The sequence below is a fragment of the Cavia porcellus genome, unplaced genomic scaffold (assembly GCF_034190915.1).
Source record: "Cavia porcellus strain 051 isolate PalLab524CR breed Dunkin Hartley unplaced genomic scaffold, mCavPor4.1 scaffold_3, whole genome shotgun sequence".
NCBI lineage: Eukaryota > Metazoa > Chordata > Mammalia > Rodentia > Caviidae > Cavia > Cavia porcellus.
The window spans coordinates 22,176,334-22,194,685 of record NW_026947486.1 but is presented as its reverse complement, the minus strand read 5'-3'; the positions used below and the strand labels follow the sequence as shown (position 1 = coordinate 22,194,685).

General features: G+C 39.3%; 1 protein-coding gene across 5 annotated transcripts in view; it reads left to right on the top strand.

Moving 5' to 3' along the window:
• Shroom4 (shroom family member 4) overlaps nt 1–16,017 on the top strand; it is a 266,758-nt gene extending 250,741 nt beyond the window's left edge. For all 5 annotated transcript variants that reach the window (XM_003461976.5, XM_013159041.3, XM_013159048.2 and 2 more), the window contains 5 exons: nt 630–1,433; nt 5,620–5,769; nt 6,640–6,820; nt 10,603–10,872; nt 11,924–16,017. In XM_003461976.5, the coding sequence (XP_003462024.2) occupies nt 630–1,433; nt 5,620–5,769; nt 6,640–6,820; nt 10,603–10,872; nt 11,924–12,193 (1,675 nt within the window). In that variant the 3' untranslated portion in view covers nt 12,194–16,017. The remainder of the gene's footprint in view (nt 1–629; nt 1,434–5,619; nt 5,770–6,639; nt 6,821–10,602; nt 10,873–11,923) is intronic.
• The last annotated feature ends 2,335 nt before the right edge of the window (nt 16,018–18,352 follow it).

Below are 18,352 nucleotides of genomic sequence, written 5' to 3'. Positions count from 1 at the left end.
CTTTAGAAAGAAAAATGCATGGAGCATAGGTGGAAAGTATTAAAATGCACTAATTTTGAGTGGTAGGTGGGAACATGGCTCTTTATTATGACATCTGTACATTTGTAAATGTTTGAAATTTCTCTTAATTAAAAATAAAACAAAAATATCAGATAAACCACAACAACCAGACTGTAAGCCCCAAAATATAGCATATCTAGGTATCTGGGTGCTGTAAACAGAGTAGGTCAATGTGTATGTATCCGTACTTTAGAGTGAGATAGTTCAAGTTCAAATCCTAACTCTACCATGTACTAGCTTTATGACCCTATGAAAATTACTTAACCTATGCTTTACTTTCCCTCACTATAAAATAATAATGACAACTACCTCCCAGGGTTATTGTGAAGGTTAAATCAGATATAAAAACACTTAAAATAGTGTCTGACACTTAATATATGTACAGTAATTCTTAGCTATCATTACTGTTATTTTATTATTGTGATTATTATTACTGTGACTAGTGCAATTGATATATACATCACAATGGTTTTGCAGCCATTTAAAATTGTATATAAGTGGTGTTTCCAAAATATAGAGCCATCTGCAAAGTGCTTTGTCTTACTCAAACTTCATCTACTGTTTTGCAGGGAAATAGCTCACTCCAAGGCCAACTTTCCATGGGCAACTCCTTTCCATTCCTGCCTTGAGAACCCAGCACTGGACTTAAGCCACCGAGCAATTTCTTCTCTTGACCTCCTTGGAGACTCCAGACATGCCTTGAAAAAAACAGAAGAAATTTCAGTTTATGAGGAAGAGAACTCCTTTGCCTCCATGCCTCGTCCACTGCGTAGCCGTGCCTTCTCAGAAAGTCACATCAGCTTGGAGCCTCAGAATACCCAGGCTTGGGTGCAGCGTCGGAGGGAGCTGTTTACCAAAGGCGATGGAGCACATCCTGATCCTACTGGAGCCAAGAAAAAGGCCTTTCCTCCTCCTCGCCCTCCTCCTCCCAACTGGGAAAAGTACAGGCTCTTTCGGGCAGCCCAACAGCAAAAACAACAGCAACAGCAACAGCAACAGCAACAGCAGCGACAACAGCAGCAACAGCAGCAAGAAGAGGATGAAGAAGAGGTACAGGAGGAAGACGAGGGAGAAGAGGAAGCAGAAGATTTACCACCTCAGTATTTTAGTTCAGAAACCATTGGTACCTGTGCTCTCAATCCTAAAGAAGTCGTGGAACAGCCACAACCTCTGAGCCTCGACCACTTGGAGGCCTCAAGGCAGAGTTCACAAAGCATCTCAGACCAAGAGTCCTTATGTCTCCATTCCAGTGATTTCCTGCCTGCAGTAAGGAGCCACCTAGGATCTCACTCCGAGCAGGCACAGCCCCCTTTCTATTATGGCATTGGTGGACTTTGGAAGACATCAGAACGGGAAGCCACTGATTCCCCCAAGTAAGTGTTTGTGAGAGACCCTGGGTCCTTGAAGATCTAGGCAGCATGAGATTGAATTCTACTTCTATTATTTACCAGCTTCAGGCTGTTAAATTTCTCCCAGCCTTAGAGCTCTTACCTGATAACACTTGTTCTGCATGATTAAGTATTATATGCAAACAACAGAACTACATAAGTAGCACATAGTCAGTGCTCAATAAATAGAGGTTATGCCTACATATCATCATTAAACTATTTTATTATTATTCCATTTGTCTTTAAGGTATGTATCAATACCTGGCCCTTGATCCCAGAAACACAGGCCTACTAAAGCCTTTTTGCTTGTACTAGGCCTTTACTGGATACCTGGCTTAAGGTCTTTTTATGGAAACCTAGTTTGCCAATCTTCTGTAGGCTAAGCAACCTGGGCCTCTAAACTCTCCCACCTCAGCATTAAAATTCCTGAAACAAGCTGTTTGTATCCTGATAATTCCTTACAATAGCTAACAACAATCCTTATCTCTTCCACTTACCCCCCCCCCTTCCTTGCTTCCCTGCCTTTTTGAATTTCACAGAGAAATCAAAGCAAAAATGTGGTCTGCATGGGACTACAGGACTTTGTTCATTTCACTGTGCCAGTGCTTCTGAACCCCACAATATCTCATTATCATTTTTACCCCAGAGCAAAGCCCCAAGACTACCATTGCACAGTGCTTCAGCTTTCAGCTCTAAAGTGTCCTTCTGCAGAGAGCACTGCCCATTGTCTCCTGAGGTTGAGAGCAGGAAAGAAGTGTCTTTCAAATGTTTCTTTAAATCACTTTAAAACAAAGTTCCTAAGACTTATTGCTACTAGATGTACTTTGTTGTTGTGCTCTTTATTGACAGGTGAATCTTGTTACTTGACAATCTGGAGCAGGTTAAGCGATTTTCCAGTCTGAGGTGCTGCAAGCCTTCTCCCCTCCCCTCTCCTTTCCTCTCCTCTGCTCTTCCTTTCCTCCTTCCCTCCCTCCCTTCCTCCCTCCCTCCCTCCCTTCCTTCCTTCCTTCCTTCCTTCCTTCCTTCTTCCTTCCTTCCTTCCTTCCTTCCTTCCTTCCTTCTTTCCTTCCTTCTTTCCCTCCTTCCTTTCTTTTTTCTTTCCTTCTTTTTTAAGACAGGGTGTCACTTTGTAGTTCAGGCTGTCCTTGAACTCACTATTTAGTCCAAGCTTGCCTCAAACTCACAGAGATTCTTCTGTCTCAGCCTCTCAAGTGCTGGAATTTACAGGCATGTGCCACCCTGACCAGCTGTCACTTAAAGTATTTTCATGGCCTGGCCTCCAGGCATTGTGAGAATTCCTTCATGTGGCTACTTCTCAAGCTGTCTGACCTCTCTAGGGATCATTCTTATTTGCGGCTAGAAAATGTTTTGGGGAAAGTAACTGTAATTTTTAAGTATCACAGATAAGAGAAGGGAAGGGTAGATACTTAACTAATGTTTCAAAAGAAAGGGAGGATGAATAAGTGAGTGAATGAATGAATGCACATTTATTAAGTATTTACTATGTATTGGACACTGCTATGAATTTTATGTCTATTATTTTATTTAATTCTCCCCACTCCTGTTAGCCATTATTATCCCCACTTGACAATTGAAGAAACTAAATTATAACAAATAAGTGACTACCTAATTCAGTGTTAAACCTCAAAGATTCAAGATCTGACTTTCTAACTTATGATTAATTTTTTTCTTCAAGGGACTTTCTTGCAAGAGATCTTGGTCTTCCAGTGGACCAGATCTTCAGGAGGTCTTTCTGTTGTAGGGTCACTTTAGAGGTAGCAATTATAGGCCCTGAACTTTCCTTCTTTGTGTACCTCCATTCATCTTTGCATACTGGCCACAAGGAGGAAATTACTATCAATAGAGATCTTGTTACTCACTCCAGAGATTATTTTAATAACAATAAGATTGGAGGAAAAACATGTTTGCAAAGAGCCTGGCTTCTGCCTGAAAAATCAATTACAGATGCTCCCTTGAGGGGCCAGAAATATAGCTCAGCAGCATAAGCACTTGCCTGGCAAGCACAAGTTTGATTCCCAGTACAGAACAACAAAAGAAAAAAAAAAGTAGAAGAATGCAGACAGATGCTCCCATGAGTGATAGAGATTTAAAGATCAGCCTCATTCCCAATATAGCTAACATTTTTACCTATTAAGTGCCATATATTGTTCTAAGCAAATGGCTAAACTTAGGACTTTTTTTTCTTTACCATAGTGTAAAAGCAATATACATTCAGTAGAAGCTATACCTCAAAATTTGCATTTTAACATTTTCCTAGGCTAATGAATTACAGAACAATTCTCTTGCAGGATGCTGGGTAGCAGCAGTAACCACATCTCCCAGTCAGCCACATGACCATGACTCTACAGTGCACTATGTTACTAAGCTGTGATATTTTCTAGATTAGGTAAACTCAATACATTTTCAAATCATGATATTTTCGACCTATGGTATCTTTATTGGGATATAACTCCACTTTAAGTTGAGGAGGATATGTGCTGATTTAATCTCTACAATAAACCTATGAAATAGTTATAATTAGTCTCTTCCATTTTTAGATGAGAAAAAGTGAGATCAAAAAAAGTGTAACTTTATTGTAGGATCACAGGCAACAAGAACCCAGGCAGTCTGATTCACTATGCCCACACATCACCTCAGGGTCTCTGGGCTCTTGAAGAAGATTCTATTCTACACCCTAGAAGTTCATAGAACCAGAATGATGCAGCTTTATTTTGTAAAGAAGTATAGTGTTAGTGGCAGGTAGATATGTAATACTTTAAACCTAAAATGCAAACAAAGACATCCAAATTTCAGACAACTTACATTGCAATTTAGTGTCGAAAATATGCATACAACCAGCTTAGCAAAATTTTCAAATATTGTTCAAGTTTAATAGCTCTGATTCAAATATAGATATAGCTTGCTCTATGGGTTATATGTACTTCTTGTCAGTGCACTGTGGAAGGACTCATGGCTTTTGCTTTACTGTTCACTTTCAAATTCTGCTTATATTCTCATGGGTTTTCTGTGATTTCTTCCCTGTTTGTAGAGATGATAAGGAAGGGAGCCTAGAGCACAGGGCCTACTATGATACACTACAACATGATACAGGGCTGGGTCTCCTCAGGAACTCAATCTACAGTCAGCGCATCCTTTATTCCTTGATAATTTCTGATTAGAAACTCCATACATTCCCTAAATATTTGAGTTCTAGACACTTATTTCTTCTTTCCTGGTGCCACTTCTGCTCGAAATGGCTCTTCCACTGAAGATCTCCCACAGCAAAGAGTTCTCCTATTGTCTCATCTGTGGTCACCATGTTAGAAGCTTAATATTTTTCTTGTACATCAAAATTCACTAAGGTTTTAACTTCCTATTCCTTCCAGAATGTTCTCTCTTCTCTGCTTACATATCCTACAGCCAGAAAATTCCTTACACTAAGATTTTATAAGATATCATTTTGTCCCTCTGTTAATATTGCATAATGGCCAAAAGCACAAATTGTGGAGTTGTACTGCCCAGGTAAAAATTGCAGGTCTGTCATTTACTGGCTGGAGACCCTGGGCTAATCACTTTACCTCTTGAAGTCTTGTGTTTCTCACCTTCTCAGTGGTTTTGATAAACATACAATTGTACATCTATATTCCCATACCTGTGTGTGTGTGTGTGTGTGTGTGTGTGTGTGTGTGTGTGTTTATGTGTGTGTGCAAACACACATATATCTATCTTAGGACAGTTTCTAAGACATGATAAGCACTGTGTGAACATCAGCTAATATTGTTACCCCATCAGTGTTATAATCTTGAAACCTTACATGTAAAATGAATTTACGTAGGATGAGGAATAATGGTATGCCCAGAATGCCCAAGTTTATTCTGTGTGATGAATTAAGAGACTGCACATCATGAACCAGTAAATGGTTGGGGAGCTTTAACTATTATGTTTAACTTGTGTCTAAGAGCTGCATATAACTGCAAGGATGATTGGATTTCTCTTACTTTCCCTTTCGGACAACTAGAGCTTAACAAAGGGGTAGTGACAAAGACAGGTGGAGGGTGAGGGTGGCCGGTAGGTAAAGAGAATATTCTGGGAGTGGGCCTCCATTTTACATAAACGCCATCACTGAAACCCGACATTGTGATATTTCTCTTCACTGTCTTCTTCTCACCAGATCAGAAGCATCACTGGCAGAGGAGTCCAAACCCAAGCCACCATGGAGCCAGAGCTTCTTCTTTCCTGAGGATAAATTCTCTTTCATGGGATGGGGCTCCGAGAAACAATTCCTTGGCCCTGCAGACTTCGGTGAACCCAAGGCAACAAGGTCTGTTACTACACTTGTCAATCCCCTGAATGTCACTGGTTCCATTTTTCCCATTTCATTTTATAACTGTGCTGGAGGCTTGGGTCACTGAAAATATGGCCAGAAGTAGAGAGATACTATCTCTTCTCAGGCTGAAGGGCTACCCTACAGCAGTTAGTCTCAGACAAGCTCATGAGAGAGCATTGGCAGGTCCCTGGCAGAGGTGCTAACCCCAACCTCCAACATGGGGACCACTGTTGAAATAATAGGTGACCTCTTTGCTATAGGAGATCTTCAGTAGATGGGCCATTTCAAGCAGAAGTGACACCAGGAAAAGAAGAAATGAGTGTCCAAGAAAACTACAGGGTGCTTTTGTAAGCAAACAGTTTAGATAGAGATGTGGTGAGTAGAGGTATGTAGATGGGTAGGAAGGAGGCAAATAAGCTTGTTAAATTGATAGCTAAGATCTTACATGCTTTTCTACTACCTAGTCCCTTCTTTGGTATTCACACACTTGTGCCATAAACCAAGGGGACTTATTGGTGAACAGAAGCCCAGACTTTTCAGGGCCTACCAGTTTTTTTTTCTGGATTTTAATGGGGCATTAATGACCATACCAAATTATCTCTAAAGAAGTCTCCCTATCTGCTAAAGTCAAGGACATGGAAACATACTTTTAGATTCTTGAGGTTTGCCTTTACTTGGATTCTAGATAGCCAAATGATCTGTTTATGTTTGAGTAGTACCAATGGAACCATTAGTATTATTATCACCAATATTATTAGTTTGCAACTTTGGTGAATTGGTGTACCATTTTGTAGATGGGAAAATTAAAGCAGAATGGTCAGCAACCTCTCAACAAAGGTCCTCAAATGATCACTGTTTCCACAGGCAAGAGTTTCAGCACTTCTCACCTCCTCCAGGGACTCAAGGAATCCCTACCTCTTACTCAGCTTATTACAATATTTCTGTGGCCAAGGCAGAGCTTCTGAACAAGTTGAAAGACCAACCAGAGATAGCAGAAATTGGCCTCGGTGAGGAGGAAGTTGACTATGAACTAGCTCAAAAAAAGGTAAAGTTTTTGGTGTACCCTAGAGATTTCTGGCATTTAGCTTGAGTGTGTGAAGATATTTTCTTTTTTTTTTTTTTTTTTAATTTAAGAGGAAAAAGAGAAAAACACAAAACAAACCAAAGCGGCGTAAGGGTACACGCAATACAGAACTACAAAACAAAACAAAACAAAACAAAACAAAACAAAAAAACATAACAGTAAGAAATTACCTGCTTTTTCAATATGGAAATCACACAGCCTGTCTGGGTTTCTCACAGTAAAATTTCAGTCTCTTTAATCCAACCAATAGTAGTAGCAGTAGTAGGGATGATCACTGTCTCTGTGCTCTTTAGACCTACAAGCTCTTTGTGTGTGTATATGCTATGGCTTTGCTTGTACTAGGCAAGCACTCTACCACTGAGCTGCCTGAAAGAGTTGCAGTACAATTTTTGTATGTGTGTTGCCAGACATTGAACCTAGGGTCTCATATATACTAAGCAATCACTCTACAACTGAACTCTACACCTATTTGCTATCATTATTATTATTATTATTATTATTATTATTAATGGTATTGGGGATGGAACCCAGGACTTTTCACATGATACACAAGCTCTACCACTGAGTCATATACCCAGTCCTGCAAAGTAAATATTACTACCCCTTTTTCTTTTTTTACTAGTTGAGAGAACTAATTTTCCTAAGGATTACAAACTAAATAATATGTCCAGAACTTGAAGTCAAGCTGAATTTCTGCCCTACAATGCTGTCTTTCAGAATGAAACCAGCCTTCAATGTAACTCAACACCCAGGACATAGTTTCTGCCACTAAACTCTAGCCTATGGCATTAACATATACTTCTTTTCTGTGCAACTTTCTAGAAAGAGTATAGACTGACTAAGGAAGATAAGAAATTATAGGCTGACATACTTTAGTATTTATTTGCAATGATTCTTATATATTTTTAAAACTACAAAACAGCTAAGTATAGATGATGATGATGATGATGATGATGATGATGATGATGATGTTCCCAAGCCTCTCTTTTGTCCTGTAAGTACCTCTAACCTAGTTTTCTGATAAAGTTCCTGGAAATACTTTGCACTCCCTATATTTACCAGTTTTATTTCATAAGCAAATATGGTTGCCATGGAAACCTCCAGTGCACATTTTACTATTTTGTGGATATATGAGCTCAGTGTAAATTACTCTTCTGTCCATTGTTCTCTTGCAGAATATGATCTTTAGGAAAGATCAGGACCATTTGCAAAAGCCTTCCTTCCAATTTTCCATCTGAAGCAAAATATCATGGGAAAAATTGGAAGCATGGTGATACTGAAACTTTTTGGCCCAGATGATCTTTCCCAAGAAAGAATCCAAATTCCATGACTCGTGAGCATAATAGGGGTGCTCCTATTTCATTCAGAACCTAGCCTTTCTGGGAGCAAACCTACAAAATATATGGCCAGAAAAAGAGAGAGATGGTCAGAAATGGCAAAACAATGAATGACGGAGAGTGATTGGCAGAGACTACAGGTAGATTAGGACAGTATTTGTCTCCAAAGATAAAAAAAAAGATAAAGAAGGTTACCAATTTTAAATAACCTGGGCAAAAAAACAATTCAGCTCTAACTGGGTCTGTGATGGCTCCACAGCTGTATCTTTTATACTTTCTCCAGGGCTAAAGGTCAAGTTTTAGAGGTCAGGTGCTGAGAAAGAAAGAACTTTCATTTTCATCTTACCATCCATCTCCAAAGCCTGGAAGCCAGGCTGGGTAGGAAATTTTCAGTGTGGATTATTCCTTGTTCCTAGCATTGAGTTTTTGTGTGAGAAAACAGAAGGTGATAACTGGGAATCTCTTGCATAATTATGCTGCCTCATTTATGTCAGTGATCCCCATATCCTAGTGGGCTTGGGAAATTTTGCCAAATGCAGACCTGTTATAATTCAGGCTATGGTCCTAGTGATCTCTGACTTTTAAACATTCTAAAATATGACAAAAGGTCCTAAAATCCAGATGAAGCTCTCTTAATCTTGGTCACCTTGTGCATTTCAAAGTAAACTGCTAGAAAAGAACATAATCTAGAAAACTACAAGCCTATGGTCCCAGAATACCTGGGCTGGAATAATAATAAACACCGAAGCATGCTTTCTATCATTTACTTTATGAGACTGGCAGCATTGTTATACTATTTTTAGATGACAATATTGTGGCACAGATGGTCAAGTAATTTGTTCACTCCATATTTTAACTGCAATGCAATACTGGCTGTGAAGGTTCTGGGCAACTTGGGGTGGCTCCATACCTGTCAGAATCTTGTAGCCAGATCAATATCCTTTATGGTGTAGAGCGCCGTGAGTTAGCAGCAGCAGCAACAGTAGTAGTAGTTGTAGTTATAGTCATAGTCATAGTGGTGGTGGTGGTAATTATGAACTTAATAATAACATCAGTAAACATAATTGGGCCTTTAGAATAACAGACACAATAATATTTCACTTCTGTGATCTCAGCAAACACCACAACAATACTGGGATTGAGTGGAGAGCTTTTCCAGTTTATACATGAAGAAATAGTAGAATTGGATATTCATTCCAAGATCTCAGAGTTTGGAGAAAACAGAATTGCATTCTGAATATCTCTGATTCTAAAACTCCACTGTACAATATTGTTTTCCTGTGAATGCAGTCCCAGAACAAGGGAAAAGCTTGGAAGACAAAGGAAGCATTTTTTTTTTCATTTTCCTTGAGAACTTAGAATCAATAACAGGCAAGGAATTTGACTCATATATAAAATAGAATGTTAAAAACTTCAAATTACACAATAGGGTTCTAATTCTAGAATACTTGAAAGCCTGGGAAAGAATGTAATCATTGAGAGAATGCTTCTAGAAGAGGACTTCTTATAGAGTAGATAAGGGCAGAGCTGTGCCCTAAAAAAAGAATAGGAATAGCCAAAGAAAAGAAAGGGTATGAGGGCAGACGGAAATGCAGAAGCAACTCAAGAATGCAAGAATGAGTTTTATGAACGCACAAAAGGATGAAGAGCTAACCCTGAAAGATTCTGAGGAGGGACTTTAGAATGGTAGAATAGGAGTAGATATAATAATAATAATAATAATGATAATAATAATAATAATAATAGCATTTAAGCATTTATTCTATGCTCTGAGGACTTGCTGTTAGCATGTATTTTGTCACTGAAGCATTACCACCCAACTCAACAGGTGCTTCAGTTATCCCCTTTGCTTCTACAGATAAAGAAAGATGTTCAATAAAATCAGATCATCCAAAGTTTCAAAGCTAGGAGGTGGCAGAGATAGACATCAAACTCAGTTATGATTTTCAGTCACATTCAAAGACATTAAAAGCCATGCTAAGTGGGCAAGGATCTAGCACAGTACCATGAACATAAGAAATACTTTTATGGATTAAAGAAGAATGAGTAAAGTGATGGGTATTTGATAACAAATACGTTTCCAACCTAGGATCTCAGAAGCATTCTAGTTCCAATTTATTATATAGTCTTATCAAGTATTCTGTTGCATTTGGCAAGTGGTACTTAGCCTACTTATCTAATTCCAGTTAGTTTTGTGGTGACATGGATATGCCTATCAAACAAGGAAAGAAAGTACCTGCCCCCAAAATTGAAAATATTCATGACCTCAAAGGATTCCTTTGTTTCCAGTGACTAGGGTAGAGCCTACCATCTGATACTTGGGTCCTAAAACACAAGTTAGAGCTATAAATCAGTTTCGGTTGGTCTCCATGCTTATCCTTTTCCTTCCCTATTTAACTCCCCTAGATACAGCTTATCGAAAGCATTGGCCGAAAACTTTCTGTCCTAAGGGAAGCCCAGCGAGGGCTGCTAGAGGATATCAGTGCCAATTCAGCCCTTGGAGAGGAGGTGGAATCCAATTTAAAAGCTGTCTGCAAATCCAATGAGTTTGAAAAATATCGCTTGTTTATCGGGGATCTGGATAAAGTTGTTAACCTGTTGTTGTCACTCTCCGGACGACTGGCACGGGTGGAGAATGCTCTTAACAGCATCGATTCAGAAGCCAACCAGGAGAAGGTAAAATTGTAGTCTCCATGAGTGTGGATGGAAGATACTGCCATCTGCTTTATTTCTCTAAACTCTTTCTTTGAGATTGGGCTATTGTGGAAGGCAGAAGAGAATAGTGCTAAGTGTGAATACTAGCTTCTAAATTCCCTGAAAACCAGGCTTTTCCAATTACTAGCTGTGTGACTATGGGCAAGTTACCTAACATTACTCTATTTTAATCTCTTCATCTATAAAGTGAGATGAACAGAGTACCTGCCTCATGGGATTGTTGTGAGAATTAAAGTAGATAATCCATGTTTATTACTTAAAACAGGGCCTGGTTCTAAGGTTGTTGTTCGGTGGTAGAGCACACTTGCCTAGCAGTGCACAAGGCCCTAAGTTCCATCCTCAGAGCTACAGAAACAAAAACAGGACCTGGAAGTGGGTAATTATTGAATCACTGCTAGCTGCCAGTAGTAGTGATGGTAGTGGTGAAAGTGGTAATGACAGTAACAGCAGCAGCAACAATTTTGCTAGAGCTGGAAGGGAATGTCTCATGGAAACACTGTCAGTTTTATAGCTCGAATCATTCTGCATCTGTCCTGAACTAAACTGCCTTACATTTCCTTACACAAGTACCTTTGAATTTACAATAAGAGGTGCATATGCATTTGTATACACATACACAGATACATATACTCACATGTGTCCACCTCCACAGAAACACACACAACACAGAAACCATTGCCACATTCATGGCTGTTCCCAGATGGAAGAGATAAAACTGAGTTTGTCAAAATCAATCACACACCAAACCCAGTAGTGGCCCACACATGAAATGCAGGTGGCCGTAGAGATGGAAGGAGTCTGCATTTACCCTTTCACAGAGATGTGGCCATAGGTGTGCTCCTTCAGCTACAAGAGAAAACAACTTTTTGCATGGAGGTGGATTTTACCACAGGACATCTAGGACTAATCAGCAGAATGGATAGCTGCTTTGAGCCTGCCTCCCTGTTGAAACACTGTTAAGCAGATGTCTGGTAATCAGGATAGTGCTTAATCTCTCCTCTGTTTTCCACAGTTGGTGCTGATAGAGAAGAAGCAGCAGCTGACAGGCCAGTTGGCAGATGCCAAGGAGCTGAAAGAACATGTGGATCGTCGGGAGAAGTTGGTGTTTGACATGGTCTCCCGCTATCTGCCTCAGGACCAGCTCCAAGATTACCAGCACTTTGTCAAGATGAAATCTGCTCTCATCATTGAACAAAGAGAACTGGAAGAAAAGATCAAGCTTGGGGAAGAGCAGCTCAAATGTCTCAGGGAGAGCCTACTCCTGGGTCCCAGTAATTTCTAAATCACCAGCAGTCTGCCACACCATCCCTGACCAGCCACAGTGGAAATGTTTTCATCTTCAGTATCAGTTTGCTAGCAAGTAGATAGCAATTAGTTAGCAGTTTGTTCCAATCCTATTACCCTGGACATTTCTCACTGCTCCTTCCCTAGAAGTGGTCCCAATCAGCAAGGATATCCTAAGTACCAACCTTCTACCTAAGGAAGCTGCAGCAAGATGTGATCAACACAAGAGTATTCTCCTTCCCACAGTGTGTGTGGGCAAGCATCAAACTGCTTATAGAACTGAAAAAGTGCCTTCCTTCTTCTTTGTAGTAGGATACTAAAGACATCTTGAACCCTAAACCACACCATAATGGTTTTTTTTTTTTTTTTTTTTTTTTTTAAGGATCAGAGAAAAGCTATCCATGCAGCTCCTTTATGCCCCAGGGTTTGTGGCCCTGGCCATTTGCTATGGAGATCTGCCTGCCTTGAGGGCATTCATTTACCAGCAGTTTCAAGGGACTCACTCAAGCTTTGCAGTGGGACACACAAAAGGAGCTATTACACACAAGAGAATGTGAGTGAAGGTCAGGTATCCCCAGGTGACTCTCAGGAAAAAGCCAGGCTTAAACAAGTTTGTTGTACTTCTACTTTCCCCAGTAGCTGGTTAACAGGAAAGAAGCCTGCTTACAGCCTTGGCTAGTGTACCTTCCTCCTTCCCTAAGACTGGGTCTGCCACCTTATATTTCATCTTGCTCTCGCATTGTTGGGAGTTAAAGGTTCCCACTTTAATGCTTCACACTGTAGGTCCTTAATAGCTCTATTATAGCTCACTTCAGGATATATATTTCATTATTGGTGGGGAAGTTCTTATTATTATATTTTAAATGGCCTTTTAATTTTATTTATTTTCATGTTTTGATTGATTTCTTTTTCTTTTTTAACTAGTAAGGTGGAGGAGGGAAGTTGGAGAGGGAAAAGTTAGCCCAGGAAAGCATTTTCTGCAGATCAGCCTGAATCCACCATGGCTAGGTAAGCATATGCTGAAGCATTCCGTCCTTCCCACTATAGCTACAAGTGTTTAAGAAAGATGATCTTGAGTTTATAGCTTCCCTATCATGACCAGGCTGCTTTCTTCCCTTGAGGTTTGAATGACTGTGAGCTTACTGTTCCACAGCAGCATTAAACTTTTTCTTATCTTTTTTAAGCCAAAGAAATCTCCTGAAACTGACAAAAGTCACCCATTTTTCTAATGGCTTCAAGTCACAAATGAATAGAGATATGTTCAGGACATGCTTCTCTATTAACTGATTTTCAGCCTATGGTCTGGCTCAGGGAACCAGAACTTTGATAGCCAGGAGTTGCAACAAAGTCCAGCTCCGCAGAACAAACTATGATCCAGTCAATATCTTGGCATGCAGCACCCACTCCTTAGTTTGAGGGATATGTTACAAGACCCTCAGGGGGACACCAGAAACCATATATACACTGTGCCTTTTCTTCCATGCTCTGTAGCAATGCCACATAGAGGTAGGGTTAATTAGTCTTCCCATGTTCTGTGTTCTGGTGCCTCTTTTGATTTATTACTCTTGTGCTTTAGAGTCATTATTGTTAAGAAGGGTTACTTGGGCACAAGTACTATACACTGTAGTACTGCAAAAGCCAGTCTGATAATTGAGATGTCTACTAAGTGACAAAAGGGTGGGAAACTTACACGACTTGGATATGTTGGACAAAAGGAAGATTCATATCCCTGACTGGGATGGAGCTTAATGGAACTAGATTTCATCATACTACTCAGAATGACACACAAGTTAAACTTATGAGTTGTTTATGTTTGGAATTTTCCATTTAATCATTTTGGACCATGGTTGACAATAGGTAACTGAAATTGCAGAAGATGGAAATGCAGATTAAGGGGAGACTACTGTACAAAGAATCCAAGCTAGTGCTGTTTCCAAGGCCCTGACTGGTAGCCAGCTTATATTCTCCCCCAGTGGACAATGGCAGAAAAGAAGTTGTAACCAAACCCTGCCCTGTTACCTGGCTCAGTTCACTGTGACTTGCTGATTGGCATCAAACTTTCATGTCATACAATCCACCTAAGCCCAGTCTACCAAAGCCCTAGCATCACTTGTAAAGCGGAGTTCCTCAAGATGCTTGGAGGTTGACTGTAGTAATGGAGGTACCTCATTCAACCAAAGAAATCACCAAGGAACTTTGTTGCTGCCATAGATTCGAGTCACAGGCTTCCATTTCCTCTTCACTGTATCTGAAAACAATGGAAGAATCTTAGCCAGCAGGGTGTATGTGGGAGGGGGACCCCTTGTGTGAGGCCTTGGCTGTGCTATTAGTACTGCTGCTAGATATGAGAACCACTGTTAATGTCACCCCACCATTCTGCCCTCTAGTGGAAGATTCTTCCCTTATCAAGAAGGCTGATGGCTTATGAATGGCTAGGTTTACTCAACTGAAGGTTGAGCAATGAGGAAAGTGCTTTGAAAAAAGGTGATAGTTGCCACCATTTTTTTTTTAAACAAGGCTTAGAGACAAACAAAAGCAAATTGAAATGTCTTTTACTGGAGGTGCGATGAGGTGAATGCATTCCAGTATTCTAACAGATTTTCGAGACTATGGGGCGTGGGCAAAGAATGATCACTTACCTAGAGACTATGACCACATTATGGATTTTTCTAGACATTGTTAAACTAATTATACCTAAGATAGGTGATATCAAAATTACTATTAACTGTCATTTTCGCCCCTCATCTCACTTCAGATTAGTTTCTATAATTGGAGTCAATATATAAGGACGCTCATTTTCACTTGGAAAAACAGTTTTAAAAATTTAACTCCAAACTATACTGAGCAGCAATGCCCTGTAAACAAAAGTGAACTACTAAACAGACATTGGCATGCCAACTCTTGCTGTGGCAGTCCTGTATAATAGTACTACACAATTGCCAGAATTGTCACTTCCCTATCCTCAATTTCTGGGCTATTCCTCTTCCAAAGCTTTTAGGGCACAGAAGTTTGGAAGGCAAGTGAACAAAACTTGCCATAGACATTTATTGGTTTCAACATGTACTTTGTTCCTTCAAATACTTGCAGAGGTCTCAGAGGGTAAGATGTAAGCAGGGTGGTGAATAGTTAGAAAGGAATCAGTGCAAGTGTTCCTGTCACATGTCCTCTCTTTCTTCCCTCATCCCCAGAGACTCAGCCAGGATATAGAAATAAATGCCCCAGTGGAAGTCAAGATGAGACAAAGACACTAAAAATAAAGCCCAAGTAAGGAAGAGCTTAGAAGCAGAGAAAAGGTGAAAAGATACAATGCCTCTTTCCAAAGTTAGGTTCATACTCTATTTTACATTTAACCTCATGTTAAATGTGCCCCCAAGAAATGCTTCCCAGGGTCACTAGAGTCACATCCTCAATCCCAGCCTCCATGAAGGTGCTGCTTTGCCAGTAGCAGACCCCAGATGGAAGAAGCTGGGCACAGTTATGGAGACTTCCACTACCCATCTGGAACTTTGGCAACTCCTACTGTCTTTGCCAGAGAAATTGTCTATGCCAGTGATGTTTCTGTAACAACACATTATATTATTTGAAGATTAGTAGACCTTTAAGGGGGGACAGGAATATTTTGTTTAGATAAAGAACCAGTGTTTGTTGTACAACTGTGGGGGGGTCACCCATCTATCCCATGTAAAGCTATTATTTTTTCTGAATCTTATTGTTTCTATATTTGTGTCCTCCACCACTCCCTTCTTGGCTGATATAACTATATATCTGCCAAATTGTCACCAAGGGTCATATTTCAATAAAAGGTGCTAAGGACAAAAATAATTGTCTCACATGCTTTGACTCATGTTTTGCCACAACAAAAATCCCTTAATACTCTGCTGTAAAATACTGGAGAAGAATGTGGTCGTCTATCCGTTGTATTTCATAAGCACCTATATGACCAGAGCCTTACTTACATCCCTAAACCCTTAACCCGATCTCTAAGGAATGGTGTTCAAACTGCATCACTCATCATATCTAGGAAAATAGTAAGGTCTGAAATAGACTTTTTTAGGGGAATATTTTTTAGACTTCTATTCCAAGAGTTTCATGAATAAGAACCACAGAGTTTATGCTGTAGATATTTCTGTTGTTACTACAAGATGGAAACATGTTTGCTTTTCTACTGAGAAACATTTCAAAACAACAATGCCTGTCCTTTAGTTCACTGATATATTTATTCCTCTATGCTTAATTGTATTAGTCCATCCTTCTGTTTCTTATAATAAAACACCTGAGGCTCAAAATATATATATAAAGAAATGAGGTTTACTTAACTTACCATTTTGAATGTTCAAGTTCATGGTACTAACATCAGCTCAGTTCTGTGACATCCACCTCAAAGTGGATGGAACCACAGTGGCAGAAATACATGTAAGAAGGAGTAATCTTACCGAAAATCAAAGAACAATTCAGTTGTGAGATTCTTGTTTTTTTTTTTTTAACAAGTTGGTCTCACTAATAATAATTCAGGGATCCCACAACAACTACCATAACCTTTCTGAAGGAGAGCTCCCAGTAACCTACAAAACTCCCAATAGGTTTCACCTATCAATATTGCCACACTGGATACCAGGCTCAAAGTACATGAACTCCTATGGAACAAACTTATGACATATCCAAACTATAGCATTAGTCAATAGCAACATCACAATTAGTCCAACCCCTCATTTAAAATGTAGGAAGATTCAACAACGGAGATGTAATTTTATGGGTAGACCTTAGCAGAATTCAGAGTCCTTTTCTAGAGTCTAGCCTGATTAGCTTTCTATACCTCCTCCAATCTTGAGTTCTATGTATATCATTTTACTTCTTTCTGATAGTTACACCTCACTCCTTCACTCTCAGCTCACTGAAAATCAAGGGAGCTGATGAGTTTTCCAAAACAACCTTAAAGCTTAGACCCAAACATGTTCTGTGCAGCAATTCTGGTTAAAAAGAGCAGACTCTTTTTTAACCTAATTGTCCTCTACATACTTCAGATATCCAGATGTTGGAGAGTGAAAAGTGTACAGTGTTTAATCATTACAATGACTGTGTTCAAATGCTGGTTCTGCATACTACGATCCTGGGTAACTTTCTGAACTTCTGAGATCATTTTCTTATCTATAAAATGGCAATATATCTATATAGCAGGACTGCTGTAACTGGAAAATAATAAATAAAAGCTACAAGCTATCTACTGAGCTGTTGTTAGGCAGACTACCAGGCCCCATCCCAAACTCCTTGACAAGAGTCTGAACTTTAGCTAATTTCCAGGAAATTCATTTGCATATTAAAGTTTAGGAAACAATGGCCTGTCACAAATATACTCAATGGATGATAACTATTCTTATAGTCTTGATACTTCCTTCATTCTAGACATATTCATTCCCTTTTAATTATTTACAATTCCTGCCTAAATGAGTTTAGCAATGCTGCAGGATACACAGTGAATATATTCCTAGGTCCTTTTCCGCTGCAGCAGCAGAATACTTGAAACTGGATAACTTACAATAAACAAAAAAATTTTGCTTCATGTTTCTAGAGGGTGAAACTTCAGAACTTCAAGGAACTTGCATCTAGTGAGGGCCTCTGTGTCATGCCATGACAGAAGGGCAAACAGAAGACAAGAAAAAGCAAGAGAGTCAGTACAAAGACTTGGGTCCTTTTTAAGTCGGCTTTAATACATTCATGAAACTGGAGTTCTCATGGCCTAGCCACCTCCAATTAGATACTACCTCTCGCACTGTGGCACTGAGAATTTAGTTTCAGACACATACTTTCTCACAAACACATTTGAATCATAGCAAAATACAAAATCAAGTGATATTAAAAATATAATTCCTAGATGTTCCATCACAAAGAAATAATAGACATTTGAAGTGATAGATGTACATGTATAGAAGTGTCACAATGTAACCCATAAATATATACAATTATATTGTTTCAATTAAAAATTAAAAAATTGAATATTAAAAGTAAAGCAATTCTATTTACTATAGCATCAAGAATCATAAAAAAGGAATAAATATAACAAAAGAAATGTAAATCTACAAAACACTGTTGAAAAGAATTAGAGAAGTTTAAATAAATGGAAAGAACTTATTATGTTCATGGATTGGAAAACAATGTGTTT